This window comes from Natrix helvetica (genome assembly GCF_964273705.1).
Source record: "Natrix helvetica genome assembly, chromosome: 2".
Lineage (NCBI taxonomy): Eukaryota > Metazoa > Chordata > Lepidosauria > Squamata > Natricidae > Natrix > Natrix helvetica.
Genome location: NC_138552.1, coordinates 248,101,281 through 248,118,902, shown reverse-complemented (window position 1 = coordinate 248,118,902; position 17,622 = coordinate 248,101,281). Strand labels below are relative to the sequence as shown.

Here is a 17,622-nt window from a genome sequence, read left to right as displayed (position 1 = left end):
TATATATGGGGGAAAAAACTTAGATGGAGGGGAGCGGAGGCAGGGTCTGCTTTGCTTTAGGTCTAGAGATGTACATCTTTCTCCAACCTAGGAAATTACAATTTATTTTTCAAAGTCACTTCCCATAAACTATCAAGGGGGAACCTTGTTTATCTGAGCTACTGCAGGGGACCACTAAATTATGCATCTGTTTCTATAAATAATGATAGACAGGGAGTTAAAGTTCCATTAAAGAAATAACTCTCAGCCCTAGCAGTTGCTATCCATAAAAACCACGGTGAAGCATTGCTCCTGTTCAGGTTATAACAGAAAAGTAACTTTTAGAGATCTTTACTGATGATGTTTGGATGTATAATTCAGACCATATATGCTGATTTTTGGAAAGCTTTGCTCCTTTCCCACCCACCCCCCTCTCCTCTTCAGTAATAGATTAGATTCTCTGCATTGATGAAACTGCTATGTCTCAAGGACAGCACCTTAAAATAAAGATTAGGCAATGCAATTTGGCAATTGTGCTTCAACAGACATAGCTCCAAAGTTAGGATGGGCTAGTGCAATATATTCAGACCTTTAAAAGGCAGCACTTCTTTGAATACATGAAATGTATTAACACTATGGCAGAAGGAAGTTCATCAGTAACCAGTAGATTTTCTGAATCTGCCTGAAAAAAAGGCATTTTCTGTTTCTTCATCAATGAAAAGAGGCTACAATTATTAGCGCACTGAAGAGACATTTAGGTAAATCATTCAATATCCTTGTTTGCTTTATCGCAAAATTGTTTTTACATTTAGGGCAAGACTCCAATCTGAGTTTTCTTCCTTAGTAAAATAAGCCCCAGACCTGCCCTCAATTGTCCTAGTGATGTAAGAACACAGAAAACAACAGGCTTCTGCCCAGCTTCCAAAAATGTTTCATTATGGGGGAGGGGGGGTTGGTTGGCCGAGCTTTTAAAAATAAACACAAAAGAAAAAGTTTCACTGTTGTGTCTTCATCTGTGAGTGACTGCTCAAATTCTCTTGAGTCTCTTTGTGAGTCATAAGGGACTTTGCCTTCCTCAGAATTAAAGTGCACGGCATTCTACAAGCTCTTTTCAGCTGTGATCGCGTAAACTGCCTACGACGTTTTCTGTAGGGAAAAAGAAAATAGACAAAGGGAGGGATAAGTCATTTATTTAAGAATAATCACATCATCCTTATGTCTGTAGAGGAATGTTAATAATTGATGGAAGGGTCAGAGGAAACATATTATAAAGGAAATTGACTGATAGTGAAGTCCTGTATGTTTCTATGCAGCACGAAGCCCAATTGGATTCAGAGGGTTTATTCCCAGAAAGACATGTTCATTTACCGAAGTTTGGCTCAATTCATGGTAATAGGATAAGCACTGATAAGCACAAGCTACTATGGCTAGTAGTTAGGATTAGTATGTGTTACTATAAGTATTGCACCTGTTATGCTGCTGAATTTATTACTGAAGACCACAAGCAGGAAGATGCTACTTTTATTCAGATAAACTTCTATATCTAGTTGGCCCACAATGGAAACAAAAGACTGAATTAGACAGGTATTATGTTAGGTCCAGCAGGGCTTTTCTTGGATTTATAAGATTTATAAGAAAACTAGCTATAATAATGTTATGATATTTGAGTTTGCAATAAAGTATAATGCTTCCATAACATCATCATACTTTCAATTGGCATGGAAGGTCCCCAAATGATTGAAATTTCCCATGGACATAATTGTATCTGTTGTCAGAATTAACTGAATTAATTAAGTTAATTAATTAACTAAAACCAAAATCTCAAAATATGTAAGGAAACTAACTTTTTGAGGAATGCTTTTGGAAGAAAAAAGTTGAAATCATATAAATAATGTGACATGTTTTAAATATCCCAGTATTTACAAAACAGTAAATATGATACAGTTTCAAATCAATGCCTAACCCACACCTATGTTGGATATAAGAATACATTAAAAAAACCTAAAATTGGATATCTAATTGTTAAATTGCATCATATTAATATCACAAAATTTGAGAAAATACCCATTACTCATGCCCAATTTCAAGTAGTCAACCACATACAATTACAGTTGAACTCTGTTTAAAATTTGAAATAAAATTTAGAAGATTCCCCTATGAATGAATTCATCATCCATCTATACCATTGATTGTTTTAACCATAGTTTGTTAAACAAACACACTGGCTATTTTCACTCGTCAGGCAAAATCAAATTTTACTTTTGTTCAGAAAGTACAAATTCTGCCATTATATGCACGCCTGGTTGGATTGGTACAATAAGTTATTGTGTCAAATTCTGGACTCGTATGTATGTTAAGTAAACCAAAACCCAGACCATGGAGAGGGTGAGTATTAACTTTAACTGGGACCGTCTTATTGTAAACTACGCTTTCCAAGTTTACTATTATTTTATTTAATAAATTGATGTGACCACCAATCTCACATACATGACTCTGGGTGGCTAACAATGAAAACAAACAAAAAGAAAAACAACAATAATTGGAAACATAAATAATTTAAATGAGCAAAAAGCATCTTTGTCAGATGAAGAATAAAGTCCAACTGTGAGGCAGTTTACAAGTCTAGCTCAGGCAATCCTACAAGAAAAAGGTATAGAGATATATGGCAATACAGAGCTACTTGGAAATACAGAAATGCTAAAAAAAACCAACAACATTACTTCACTACAGAATTCAGTAGCAAGGGCTGGCAGCAGAGAACATACTCTCCAGTCACTGTAAGGTCAGTCCACCAGACTGCTGTTCATCTAGCCATCAAAGAAGAAGCTAGAGATACAACTGAGACTTGCTGGTATCTTCCTGGTGCCCAGACATGATAGGATATGAGCAGGGATTATGCATCTCCCAGATGGCAGCTCTTTATCCAATTAATGCAATTATACTCTGCTAAACTCACCAATGAAGAGATATGATTTGAGTTAAGTATGTTGTTCAAACAGTGCCATCATTGTGATGAAGAAATATCATGGGAGTATTCTGTGTTCAGCCTGCACAAGATTGTGCATGTTATAGTCCGTCTTCCTATTTAAGTGAGGTGGGACATTAATACTTTCTGTATATATAACCTGATTTATGGTTTCATTTATTGAAGTTGCTAAATAAAACTTCGATAAATAAAGCTTTTAGTGGGCCACTTACACTTCTACACTCAATATATTTTACTAACTACAACATGAAAATACCTGCCTCATCATTTCTTAAGTTCAACTCCACATGATGCAGCCTCTATCCTTCTCAGCATTCACTAAATTTAGCTTTTCCAACTTTTAGTGTTTTCCTGATCTGAGCCTCACTGTACAAATAGATATTCCATCCCTCATTCACAATCTCATTGATAAAGTGATCGGGGGCAGGTTTTTGCCAGGTTCCTATTTCCTGTCAGGTGCCGCAGTGAGAATATTCCTCATACTAAACTCTGGCAATGATTTGGCTGCAGGAGACCACACATTTATTTTATACAGAAACAGCTGCCTGCATAGTGCCTGAACTACACCTCCAATTCAGGCATTACTCAGCCTCCTTACATACATTGGAATATGGTCTTGTGGGAGACTAGTAGATCTTGCATTTTCTCCGTGTTCTATGCTCTATTATTTTCTTTTCGCTTCTTTCCTAGGAGCTGGCTGGGGAATTCTGAGAGTTGAAATACACATATTTGAAAGATGCTAAGGTTGGCCACACTGGTCTAGAGTATTAGGTACCTCACCTAATTTATACCATCTGTCTGTTTGATCAGCATTGACTCTATCTGCTCATTTAAATTATTATTTTTTTTTAAATGGAGGAATATTAATCTGACATTCCAACCCTTCAGCATCTCTCTAGTAATCTTGCTATTTTTTGAAGAAGAAATACTAATGGGTATTCTGTGAGACAGGGGTGTTTGCAGGAAATGGTCAAAGAAGTCAAGATGACACCTATAATGGTATCATCTAAATTCCATGCATTTTTAATCCATTGATACACAAAAACAGATTTTAATTGTACTGACATGATCTCCATCATTATTTTTTTTAATCACATCCTGCAGATACCCCTGCTCTGAATAGTTCTTAAATTGATCTTAAATTGATCAGATTGGATCTAGTACTTAAATTGTCTATTGTTCCATCTAATCCACATACTATTCTGTCTATACTTACAAGCTTGATACTGTCGCGAGTAATTCTGTCACAAGCATTCATAAATCTACAGAGGAAGTATTTTCAGTAATATTTGAACATAAATGAGCCAGATAAAAATGGAAAGCTAATGCATATATGTGATTTTTTTTACATTAACAAAAATGTGCCAAGCTATGCCACCCACTCTTCTCCACTCCTGCAATGTTCAGTCTTCGTATGTATGTATGTATGTATGTATGTATGTATGTATGTATGTATGTATGTATGTATGTATGTATGTTGAAAGAACTAAAAGAGAATTTTCTTCCCCCTCCTGCAGCCAGCCTATTTTCTTGATACTACAGTTGTTGTATCCTTATTCAGTTTGTTCATTATATTTAATAAGGCAGCTTGGAAGCCAGATAGGAACTAAGCCACCATAAAAGTATTATAGAAATTATCCAGAAAATGCTGTATTCCTAGACGCTAATGTGCTTTTAGTCCACTCTAAATTGTGATTTGGTTCAATGTAAGTATGATCTATCAAGCCTATGAAATGTGTGGGTGAGTATACTTGCAAGCACCATGATGGTACAATTAAAATTTTGCCCATTTTTGTACATGTCGCACAGTTTAAATCACACTGTTGTGGTACTATTGTGACTTTCTTGACCAAACAGTGTAGACATCCCTGGCCTGCGTGCATATATTTTTGAGCTCTTTAAATTCGATTTTCATTAACAGAAGATGATTATCTATAGGATGGTAGGATTCCCTACTTATATTGAACATACACTTTGTGATTAGACAGCTTGACGAAGTATTGTTATAGTTTAGAATGACCAGGAAAAAGAAAGATAAAGAGCCTAGCTCATTTTCTCTTTGAAATATATTTTTATCAAAAAGGCAATAATTGGGGACAGCACAGGTCCCCAATCTTGGAAGTTCAATTTCCTGTCTCTTTATCCTTTTTTAAAATTTACAGTGTCCATTAATTCAATACCGTTAAGAATAACACATATTATTTGGTGCTCTTATGAGAAGCCATTTTTGAATAGGGGGATTACATGTTGCTCCATCTTGTTGTTTTGAGAATTCCTGAAGTATGTAGAGCAGAGGACTTATATACCGCTTCACAGTGCTTTACAGCCCTCTCTTAAGTGGTTTACAGAGTCAGCATATTGCCCCCAACAATTTGGGTCCTCATTATATTATAAGTGCCATGGAATTCTTAGCCTTCCATCCTTCCAAGGTTGGTAAGACGAGGACCCAAATTATTGGGGACAATATACTGACTCCGTAAACCACTTAGAGAGGGCTGTAAAACTAATAATATCTATTGCTATTTCTGCATATTGCTATACAGAAACTAGAGCAACAAGCATTTTTTACAACAACATATATATTCATTATGCAAGAGGAATATATAGAAAGTGTAATCGATTTATATGACATAATATCATATAGCTAGTTATTAGAAATCAATAGTACACTCCTATGCATGTTTACTAATCAGTATGATCCATTTTGGGTCTTAATGGGAATTATTCTTATTCTTTAAGGAACTATAGGATTGTGGTTAAAAGTTCGTCCCCCTCCCTTTGGAAAAATCTACTTTCTGAAATCAGATTAGCTTCCATCTTGCTAAATTTTAGGAAATATATTTAAATCTGGATTTTTAAAGGAACAATAGGAGTAATGCTGCTATGGGTAATGTGCCTGGATCATGAATTTTTTCTTGGTGCTTGATTGTTCCTCAGATCCCCAAGGATTTGTAAGAGCAATTGTAACTACATTGTTATGCTAGTTTATTTGTATTATTAACTTTCTTACTGCAAGAGAGTAGTGTAATCCCTCAGAATCCTTTTGGATTAGAACAACACATAAGCCCTACAAATAAATGAGCCAAAAACAAGTGAGAATAATTATCAGCTTTGCTTTTTGTCACATTGAAAATCCCAAATACCTTGTACTGAAGAATGAAATAGGTTTTACATTTTATCCCATTTACAAAACGATTCATACATTTCAATACAAATTCTTAACAAAAGATAGCAAAACACAATTTTGCCAGCTGCCATATTTTTCCTTTTTGGCTTGAAATGCTAGAAAGTTAGCCTGGTGTGAATTGCAATGTCCATTTTGGCTGTTCTTTTCCTATCACAGTTACCATACTTATCCTTTCTTTTTCAGATACTATCAGAGGTGGGTTGCTGCTGGTTTGGCCTGGATCGGCTGAACCAGTAGTAGCGGCGGCGGGAGGTTCCGCCCACCCACCCAGACGCTACTGCAAATGCACAAAGCATTGCATGTGAACGGGAACGTGCACAAGAGCCACCCACCTCTGGATATTATTAACTAGAGACCCATGCATATAATCAGGCACCAAGATGGAAGGAGAGAGAAGTTTAATAGTAATGGTGAGACAATTCTCCAAATAAGCAAAATAAGAAGTAAATCCAAGCATCAAAATGGATTGGACTACCCCCAAAGTGACTCGATTTGATCAACCTGTTTCTGCAGCTCTGGACTGAGGCCTCAAAACAGACACAAGGCTCTATATGCAACCTAGAAATGACTAGAAAACATGATGTAGGAATCTGAACCATCTTCTGGTCCATTTAGCTCAGTATTATATATTACGTTTGACAGTGGCTCACCAGGGAATTTTTATCAAACCTATTTGGAGATGGCAATCTCAGATTGATTGATGGCCTTGCCCAGCTTTAGATCCTGTGAAATTTTAAGACGTAAACAGTTCATTAGTTTGCTGCTAGAATCTTCTGTTTAACACTGAATGACATTCTGAACTCCAGGGACCGTTATTCTACCTGCAAATCTGTAAAGCATCTTGAAATCTGGGACAATCTAAGAGATGTTGCTAGGCACACATTTCATGCTGTCCCATAAATTCTTGATACTATTTCATTCTTGCAGTGTGGTGTAAACATGATTTTAACACGGAAGGAATTGGAATACAAAAGCAAATTCCTTGCGGGCATTATTTGTTCCATTGTGATATTATTAGAGTTGACAACCTGAATAGTTTGCAATTTATGATATTCAAGAGCAAGCAAACACACAGGAGACTAGCTCCATTGCCAAACATAATTTTAAGTATCACAATAAGCTAATATAAATAGGTGAACAGCCACTTCATTATTAGCAAGGAATATTTTTCTCTCTTTGATGATCTTCAACAAATCTAGTAAAATATTGGAAAATTGCTATTATAACAATTTAAAAACTGACTGTTCTTTCTTTGGAAATTGTTTTAGCAGTATGTAAATTAATTAAATAAATGTGACAATTTTTTTAAGCAGTGGACAGGGAGGAATATGCGGGTGTTTTTTTTTTTTTAGCATAAATATGTTTGTATTGTATTTTAATCTTTTCCAAATACTGAAAGAAAAGTCTATGCCAAAAAGTTTGACCCAGCTTTGCACAAAATAGCTAATTTTGTTCCTTAAGTCTTTATCTTATCCTTCATTTTTGATCATGTATCATTTGAGCCTCTGAACTTCTTATGGTCTCTACAACTTCTGAAATTTAAAAATGTCCTGTTCCTCTATAGGACTCTATCCTTTCTCCATTGGTTCCCTGGTTGCTAGACTGTTGTAATGAAATAAACTCCTTAATTCCTTTGGCCCACTCTAGCTGAAGCTACAGCTAAACAGAGATCTCTCCTGTGAATTAAAGCACTCTTGTATAAAGCTTTAAACTAAAAACTACTTATTTTCTATATGTCACTACTTCCTCCATAGGCTCCTTAATACATAAACCTGTGTCGTTGTCTCCCACAACTGCCATGCCCATTAGTTATGCTGTAATAATGCATAAGGAAGAAAGAAGAGTATTATTTAAAGTCTTCACAACAAGGAACAATGGATACATTTTGTATTCTGGAATGATGAAATGTGACTCTTAAAATTCTTATCAAATCAAGGGTAGCTTCAGGAAGGAGTTTAAAAACAAGTCATGTTGGTGGCCATGACTGTGTGGTCAAAATGATGCCCATATTATTTGAGGCCTGTACAAAAGAGGTGGGACTTTGATTACATGATGCCAGCCCTAAGAAGGAGACTACACCAAGAAATAGGCTCCAGAGATGACTAAAGATAATTTTTATTTGAATTGGTTATAGTAACATAATCTTGAAAGCCTGATGGTGCTTCCTCTCCTTGCTTTCTCTTATATTGATATGAATTAGGGAGGAGGGGTTTCTATTTGAGGTCTTTTTGTAATCACCGTCCATCCTTTAGATTCAAGTTATGTTTCATTTTGGTTGTTTTTATAATGGATCTTCCCTTTCTCTGTCAAGGTAATCCTCTTTACTCTCTATATGTGGCCATGATCATCATCATGACTATTTGATACACAAACCCACATATACAACCTGTGGATGCCCCTTGCACAATTAATTTTTATACTAGTAGGCTCTACAGGACAATCTGTATTAAATTCAATTCTGAACTCCAGAGAGCTGTAAAAGAGATATAGCCAGTTTGGTGTAGTAGTCACTAAGGCACTAAGATAGAACCTAGGAAACAGTGAGTTCTAGTCCCAAATTAGGCACAAAGCCAACTGGGTGCTCTTACACTGGTCACATTCTCTGAGCCCTAGGAAGCAGGCAATGGCAAACAATTTCTGAAAAATCTTGCCATGAAAACTACAGAGACTAGTCCAGGCAGTTGCCAGTAGTCAACAACGAGTTGATAGCATCAAAAATAAATAAACAAAAATAGAAGAGGTACTGCAATCTATTTAGAATCAAGAATCAAATGTAAAGCATTTACCTGACTTTTTATTCATAAAATATAAGTTTATTATATAAGTCAAGTTGTTCCAGTGTGACACTGAATCAAGGGCCAAAGGACATAAGCCAGTGAAGTGATGAGGTTATTTCTTGTTATTTACTGGTCTCAATGAATCTGCAGGACAAAGGTGAATAACAAGGAAGAGGATGAGGGGGTTCAGTGAACCTAATAAGCTTGTTAACCCTTTTAAATATTTTTTTCAACCCCACAATGCTTTATATTGTGAATCTTTATGACATGGAAGAACACTATGTTTTCCAGACAATGATCCCAAACTCTTAAGTATGTATTATTTACTATACAAAAATATATCATGAATAAAGTAGCTTTCCCAGGAATCTTAGGGCAGGCACTGCATAGAAAATCCAGAAATACAATAACTATATAAGTGAATCCATAGTTTCTTCTGCCCCTTTCTTTTTTACTTTCATGGATTAGGGAAATAGTAAATAATATGAATAATAGCATAGAGTGATTAAGGGAAAAAGCTTGAAGAATCAATGAGGGATTTAGGGATACCTGTATGGAGGGCATTGAGAAAAGCATATTTCCCTCTTCGCTTTATTATTTCAGACTTATTTTTAACTATCAGAGCTATCTTCTGCACAGAAAAAAGATAACATTCTTTAAAATATTTTGCAGAATAAAATTATAAAGACAATGGAGGAAATCCTTGCTTGGGTTCAGAACTAGGCAAACCTGGAACTGTTTAAAATTTGACCTGAAAAATACAAAGGAATCTTTGGGCTCCAGGCTACATCAGGAAGTCTGAAAATATCCAGGAAGACAGCAGTGGCAAATCCCTTCTGAATTGTTGCCAGGAAAACTGCATGAACACTTCCCTGAAATCATCTAGAATTGAACATGACTCAAAAGAGGCATTCTTCATTACTCTCTTATTAATTTCGTTTTTTTTTTCATAAATTGCAGCTGCAAAATGTGAGACACCTTGGATGACTTCAGTTAATATATAAATGGTCTCTTCCTCCATTATTGTATGTGCCAAATTTCACTTGAGATTTATTGTGTAGTTTGTTAGGTTCACTCTGACACAGTTTATCATCTAGTTTCTTGGTATTTTATTACAGCTTTGTGTACATGTGTGTTTTGCCTTTGTTTTTTGGCACTGCAAATATTGCCTGACTGCAAAACAACTAGGTTCACAAAACCCAATGCTGCCACAAAATTACTGGCATGGTTTTAAAACCTTAAAAAGAATGGGTTTCCCCCCCACATATCCCTTTTAAAAGACTGATGCTTTGAAGCAGTACAAGCACTGAGGATATAAATAAATGAAATTATCTGATTGTTTTCTTACCAGACTAAATATTTGAATCTTTCAGACTAAAGACACAGTCTACTATCAGGATAATACAGATTCCTCCAATATTTTTCATGGTGAAATAACTAAATGAATGAGCCCATATATAGAAAATGGCAAGCATTTGAAGAAAGGAAGTGCTACAATTTTAATCAATGTCACTAGAAGTACTGTATGTTCACTTAATGAGGGGAAAATTTAGGGTAGATAGATTTGAAAGTGCAGTAACAGTAAGTTGCACACTTACTTATTCTAAAGCTTCTCAGTGAAGCAGGGCTATACAGATGGACACTCTTGGAAAAGGAAAGGAAAGGTTATTTTTCCATCTTAATTCTGAATTTTCCTCTCCAATATTTGAATGACATTTCTAACTTGAATGCTCCTTTTTGAGGAGGAAAAATATTGGAATTTTTTGCATGCATAAGTGAATATAATCTTTGCAGCTCTGGTTATCTTATTAAATAATTCTGGATATTTCTGGTTCTTGAGAGACACACAAATTTGGGCATCTGGATATGCACTCACAGAACCATACACAGTGTGTTTTCAAAGGCATTATTTAACAAATACCAATGAATTTGAAGTAAGGTTAATGTGATACAATATTTTCTTTCACTGTCTGTACTGCTGAAGACTAATGAAACTGAGAGTTAGGGTCTTGATATGCAATTCTATATAGGTTTCTTTTCAGAAATACAAGCTTCACTGAAATTAGTAGGATTTATTTCCAGAATAGTTAGTTTAGGGCTGTAGATTATAAAATTCTGATCTATGGATGAGGAAACTACTGCAAACATCATAATATCAAATGCAGATGAATCTCATTTCCTACTAAAATGATAGCAATATCCCTCCCCCCCCCCCGCAAAGGTCAAGAATAACTACAGCAAGATTAAGTAATACTTCAAAGGATTCCTTAAAAGAATCCTTTGCAAGGAGTGAGGATCAAATGTTGTAGATAAAGGTAGAACAGTAAAGACTATAAAGTAGAATTATATACTGAGAAGGCAATAATTTGGAGACAAAAGCTATTTTTAAGAACAAAAGCTATTTTATATTAAGTGTTTCTCTAATGTGATATCATTATGTCCACTCTTACTAACATCAAAAGGTATGATCAGCAGACTTATATCTAACGGAAGATCATGCTGGCGCTATGGTGAATATGTTCACAATAGAGTTGACACTTACCGTGAGAAGATTTCTAACTGCTTCCGCACTGAAATGAAACAAGCATTGAGTCATTCAAAAGTTGTTCTAGGCAATTTTTTATTGGCCCATTGAAGGAAAGTCTACCGAAATAACCATTGGATTTATACAGTACTGTGCTAATTGTGTGCATAACATTGATTAAAACTGAAAAAATATTTAGAACGATGCATCTAATAGTACACGTGGCTGTCTTCAAGCATTTTCTTAAGAACACATGAAGACTGTAGAAGAATTCATGGATTGAGCTCTGTCCACTTGATAAAGTTCAGAATCTCAGCAGTGTTCCTGATTTGATATATGATGGGCTCAGATCAGAAGGAACATGCTGAACAGAGCAGCTCAAAAGATCTACCAAACCAGAGAGAGTACATTCAACTGATTTTTTTTAAAAAAAAACCTTCGTACGAGAGAGAAATGTCGGAAAGTTGGAAAATATATTATTTCATATATTTGTGCCCCATTTTGCAATTTAATGATTTTACATCATTAAAAACAACAGTGAATAAAATGTTCCACTTGTTCTTAACAATGTTCACTTAACAGAGTTGAATGAGCTACATTTGTTTCTGCATTTGCTCACTTTCATACATGATCAATCCATACTTCTGCTCCTCAAAAAGCACACATAAATTTTGAATGCCCTTAAACGTTAATCAGAATTAATGGTGGGATGATGGACACCTTTTTCACTAAAGTCATGCAAAGTGATGAATGCAAGTAACAGTTAATTTTTTCAAGACTTAGAAACCTGTGTGAGGAGAATGCAAGCAAATCCTAGTTTGAATGTAATGGAGAGAGAAGGAGAAATAAGTTTCTTTAGGCATACATGGATATAAGTTTGGGATGCTTAAAGAGATGTATAAAATTATAAGCAGGCTAACATGATTGAAACTTCTGCCATAATTTACAGGAGTAGTATTTTGGCATTCTTTAGGGGATTTTCAGAATGTGTGAGAAATGGACATGGACTATTGAACTTGGGAGTCCAATCAGCTGGAGATCAACAGGTTGCTTATTCTGATGTGTGGGCATACACAGTAAGTTCAATATCTTCTAGTCTCTGTGAGATCAGACCCTTTCTTAGGCCTGTAATTGGATTCATAATTTTAATATGAATTATCACTACTTACAGAGTTATGGACATATTTTTTCCCAAAATAATATAAAGTAAATTCTTCGACATAAGAATCTTTCTGCCCCTGAATATATTCCAAGAAATATTATTACTTTTATTTCAGTGCTTTTTATGATCAAAAGATAACTTCTGGAATGTTGCTATTGTGATAAACCTACAGTGAGTATTTGAATGTTTAACAAAATGACATGGGGAAAAAATATGCAGTTCTTTATAAAATAAATATTTTATATAATCTCCAATACATTTCAATCAAAACCTTCCTTGGGAACTCTAAATATGACTTCATAAATATGCCCTTCAAATTTATTGTATAATTCCTAAAAAGTAATATCATAAAACAGAGACATTTAAAAAAAAAACAAATTAAAATGTACCTAATGCTTACAGCCCAGTGGTAGATTTCCATTTTTTAAACTACTGGTTCGGTTTTGCACGTGCGCGATGCTTTTGTGCATGCACAAAAGCAGTGGGCAGAGCCTCCCACCACTGCCTTTGCTAGTTTGCCTTATCCAGGCCAAACCAGGAGCAATCCACCTCTGTTACAGCCAAGCTCTTATGGGAATTTCTTTATAATCTATTTTATTTTTGAATTAATATTGCAATTTTCATTCTATCTCTCTACGTTTGTTCTGAGAAGGTAATACTTGAAAGAAACTGGATTTCCACCAAACCTACTTTCATATCACACCTGCAATTTTGTTCTCTTTTTGTATAGAATTTGGGGGAGGCTTTATTTTTGCTTTTAATCATGTTTGTGGGATAAAGATTGATAGTGCAGTATTGCTTTGTGAAGTAATACATAACGTGTGAAATATACATGGCTTTTGGTATCCAACAGGCCACAGTCAATGAGGCAGATGTACATGAATAAAAATAAATATTACAGTAGAAAATCTGTCTTTTGCATGCTATGTGTGTTAGTAACATAACCTCAATATAACACAAAGATACCCACAACAAACAGGATTGTTGTACAGCAGACAAAGCCACTCTTAATTTTTACTTCAACTCTTACTCAAATTCAGTTTTAGTTTTCCACTAATGTTTTTCATTCCTTTTGTCTGTGTGTGTGTGTGTGTGTGTGCTTTTAAAAGTATCTTTTAATTTCCAGTCTTTAAAAAAATTATAAAAGTAGGGAAATTTGGAGGTTTTTCCTATTTTTCAATTCATTTTCTAACTCTAATTGAACCAGATTTAGTTAAAATTAATATGTATAATCCAGTCTTTGTGTTATATCACAAAGAGATTCTTACTTAAGCCTACTATGGATGTTATGAGTCAAAGATGAAAACTGAGAGCCTTTCTTTTCCACAGAAATGTAAATAGAACAAAACACAATACAGAATTGGAAGGACCTTGGAGATATTCTAGTCCCACCCCCTGCTCAGGAAGGAAATGCTATACTATTTCAGACAAATGGTCGTCCAATCTCCTTTTAAAAACTTTCTTTCCCATAAGTGGGGGATTATGATTATCATTTCATTATGTCTGCCATTGTGACAGTAGGCATTAGTGAACAACCTAAGAGACCCTTATTAGTGAACCTTTCTTTCCACAAGGAAATTCCAATTCATGTTGTCCTACAGCTTCTAAGTCTACATTACAATTCTTTCATATGAGGACAGAAAGCCTAAAACAAAGCTTTTTGTTGCAGCCCCTGCCAAATTAAGACATATTAAATAAATAAATGTGTTCATGGTATCTTGAAGTCCTTACAAATGGATAGAAATTAATACATGGCTGTAAAACAATGCGCTACAGACTCAAAACCTAATTCTTAAAAACCACTTCTTTGGGTGAGTGTGATGTTTCTAGCCATACCCCAACTGCCAGCCACCATATTCTAACATATGTTTATAATAATTAAGTCATGAATGCATCTATACGACTTGATTTATTTATTACATTGTTATATGGTACTGAATTTCTGAAAGCCAACATATGAAACAATCACACTGCAAAGTACTATTTATTGTTCAAACACCCAATATCTGATTTTAAGTATAGATTGCTTTCCCTGCACTATAGTTGCAAATAAATGTCAATAGGTTGCTTACTGCTTAATATCAATAAGTAACTTAATGTATTATTGATATAATATAAAGTTCTAAATACATAAAAAGGTCTATAGTCATTTGCAGGAAAAAATTATCAGTCAAGACTGTGGCCATTAAATGCTGACTCTTCGTAGGGTCTCTCTCTCTCTGTTTTATATAAGACTATGTTGTGGTATTAAAGACATGGCAATAATCAAAGAGATAAATACACACAAAGGTGCCAATAAACTTCAGTACCAGGTGAGATATAACGATTGAATTGTCTGAACAAACAAACTCTGTATCTAGAGGAATGGAGGAAGTTCATAGTGAGCTTTTTTTTCTTTATGAACAGCTCCCTGCCTTACATAATCCTAGCCTGCTCTTTTATTTTTTATTTTTTTAATTCACACAGTTTCTAGCCAGGGAGAATGATCTGTTAATTAAGAGAACAGCATCTGCAATATAAAAAGTGAGTCTTTAAAAGCTTAAAAATACAAATATGAAGCTTTAATATCATCAAGGAAATGTTTAGAATTATGGCTTTATGTAGCACTTTCTAATATTACAGCTTCTAAACATAGATTTCTGAATAATTTATGATAAACAAGTGAAACTGATTGGAAACCAATTAATGGAGAATAATAGGAACTTTATATTTCAGTTTTGAATGCAAAATGTTTAAAATAGATATTTTTGTCTCTAAGCATCTTAATTTTTAGATGAACTTTTGATGTGATCCAACAGGGCTTATGTAATTATATGGCTTTATTCTGGTTTGAAGTTATCATTCAATCTTTAGTTTATAGGATTTTTTTCTCAACTAGTTGCCCTATAGCCTGATAGATACAGGAAAAACAGAAAATTAAAAACAAGGCTTGAGGTATCATAGCAAACAATGGCTCATTATCTGTGTTTTTGTTATGTATGGTTAAGTTGGAACAGCAATCAGGTGAATAATAAGCATTTTCTCTCCTCATTATGTTTATTTTTAATGATTATTGCTGCTGTCAAACCAAGTCCTTTGCTCTGAAGAATTAAGAATGTTATACCAGTACATTAAGAATCAACACGAAAAAAATTAAAAAAAGTTATATTACCTACGCCTATTAATTGCTCTCTACATGGGGCTCCCCTTGAGATGCACCCAAAGGCTGCAGCTGGTTCAGAATGCGTCCGCGCGGGCAGTCTCGGGAGTCTTTAGCTACTCCCACGTAACACCTCTCCTGCGTGGGCTACACTGGCTACCTGTGGCTTTTCGGGTGCGCTTCAAGGTGTTGACCATCATTTTTAAGGCGCTCCATGGCACAGGACCTAGTTATTTGCGGGATCGTATCCTGCCCCATACATCCCTCCGGCCGATTCGCTCACACAGAGAGGGACTCCTCCGGGTGCCGTCCACTAGGCTGTGCCAGCGGGCGACACCTAGGGGAAGGGCCTTCTCTGTGATGGGCTCGACCCTCTGGAATGACCTTCCCCCCGACATCAGAATGACTACGGATCTCCGCTCCTTCCGTCAGAAACTTAAAACCCACCTATTCCAGCTAGCCGGCTTGGCCTAATTCCACCTATCCCACCTCAGTTCTATTTCTAAATTTTTAAGATTGGTTTTAAAGTCTGTTTTTTAATTTTTATAAATTGTACAGGGGTTGTTTAATTTGATTTTTACCTATGTGTATGATTGTATGTTTTAAATTTATTCCTGTACACCGCCCCGAGTCCCTCCGGGGAGAGGGGGCGGTCTAGAAATTTAATAAATTATTATTATTAATTATTATAACACCTGTAGATCAGAATCCAAGGACATTTTCAACTAATTAGTGGATTCCAAATGTCGTCCCTCTGTTTCCGTATATGTGTCTATGTGTGTGAACATGCATGTGGGGCTGAAGTTTCAAAATCTTATTCCACACACCTACATTTGAATTACTAAATGCAGCTTGTCATACCTTCTAAGCTTAATATGCTATTCTATACCAGCGAGTTGAATAAGCATAACCTGGCCCATTTCCTATCCATCCACTTAGGGCATGAACTCAGGGGACACTTTCTATCCAAGGCCTTCATTTAAACTGTGCATATAAAAGAGAAGGAACACAAATGTGGCAGTAGAGTCAACAGCTAGGGATGGTCCCTGTTCAAGGCAGGAAGAAGAGGAGGAGGTGGAGAGGGGAGGGGGAGGAGGACGACGAAGAAGAAGTCCACCCTAGAATGAACTATGACATGACTGTCAAACTCCAAGGCCATGGCCAGATGTGCCACGTACTGGCTATGCCCACACCCAGTTTAGTGAAGGGGAGGAAAGTCCTGATACGTCAAGTGACACCACTGCAACAACGTGAGTTTGACATCCCTGGACTATGATGCCAGGTCAGAGTAATAGATTTGTATGCTATATGGCTGTGACATAATAAACTTGGGCTTGAAAATAAGAGGCCTACTACTGATTTCCAATGGCTGGCAATGGTTCGCCTGAGTATCAGGAAAGGATTTATTTCATTCATACCTAGTGATGGCATGAGCTGAATCCATTATGTATTGGGAAACCAACTGCTTTGTAGCTTTAAGTTATTGATAGTCCTCATGAGTTAACACAATTGGGATTGGCAACTCAGTTGTTAAGTAAAGTAGTTGCTAAGTAAAAAGTGATTCTACTTACAATTTTACTTTGTTTTATCTATCTCCAAAGCTTGTAAATCTTGGATTGGTTTCAAAGTTACTTTTAATCACTGTTGCAACTGCAAACAGTTGCTAAGTGGTCACTAAACAAGGACTACTTGAACATCAATTTTTAGCCCCTTACTTTCCTGTAGTGTTTCCTCAAGTTTGATTTGTCATTAAACCCTATGAATGAAATAGGACGGTTAAAAAACTTCCTTTTTCCCTAGGATCTTTTATTTTTATTTTTTTATTTTATTTACAAACATGTAAAATACACATACACAAAACTTAGACA

The 17,622-nt window shown here is 35.5% G+C and overlaps 1 protein-coding gene across 1 annotated transcript in view; it reads right to left on the bottom strand.

The window, feature by feature from the left end:
- Positions 1 to 895: 895 nt before the first annotated feature.
- MTA3 (metastasis associated 1 family member 3) overlaps positions 896 to 17,622 on the bottom strand; it is a 138,143-nt gene continuing 121,416 nt past the window's right edge. Inside the window, exon 19 of the mRNA XM_081942716.1 lies at positions 896 to 1,125. Coding sequence (XP_081798842.1) covers positions 975 to 1,125 — 151 coding nt within the window. The 3' untranslated portion in view covers positions 896 to 974. The remainder of the gene's footprint in view (positions 1,126 to 17,622) is intronic.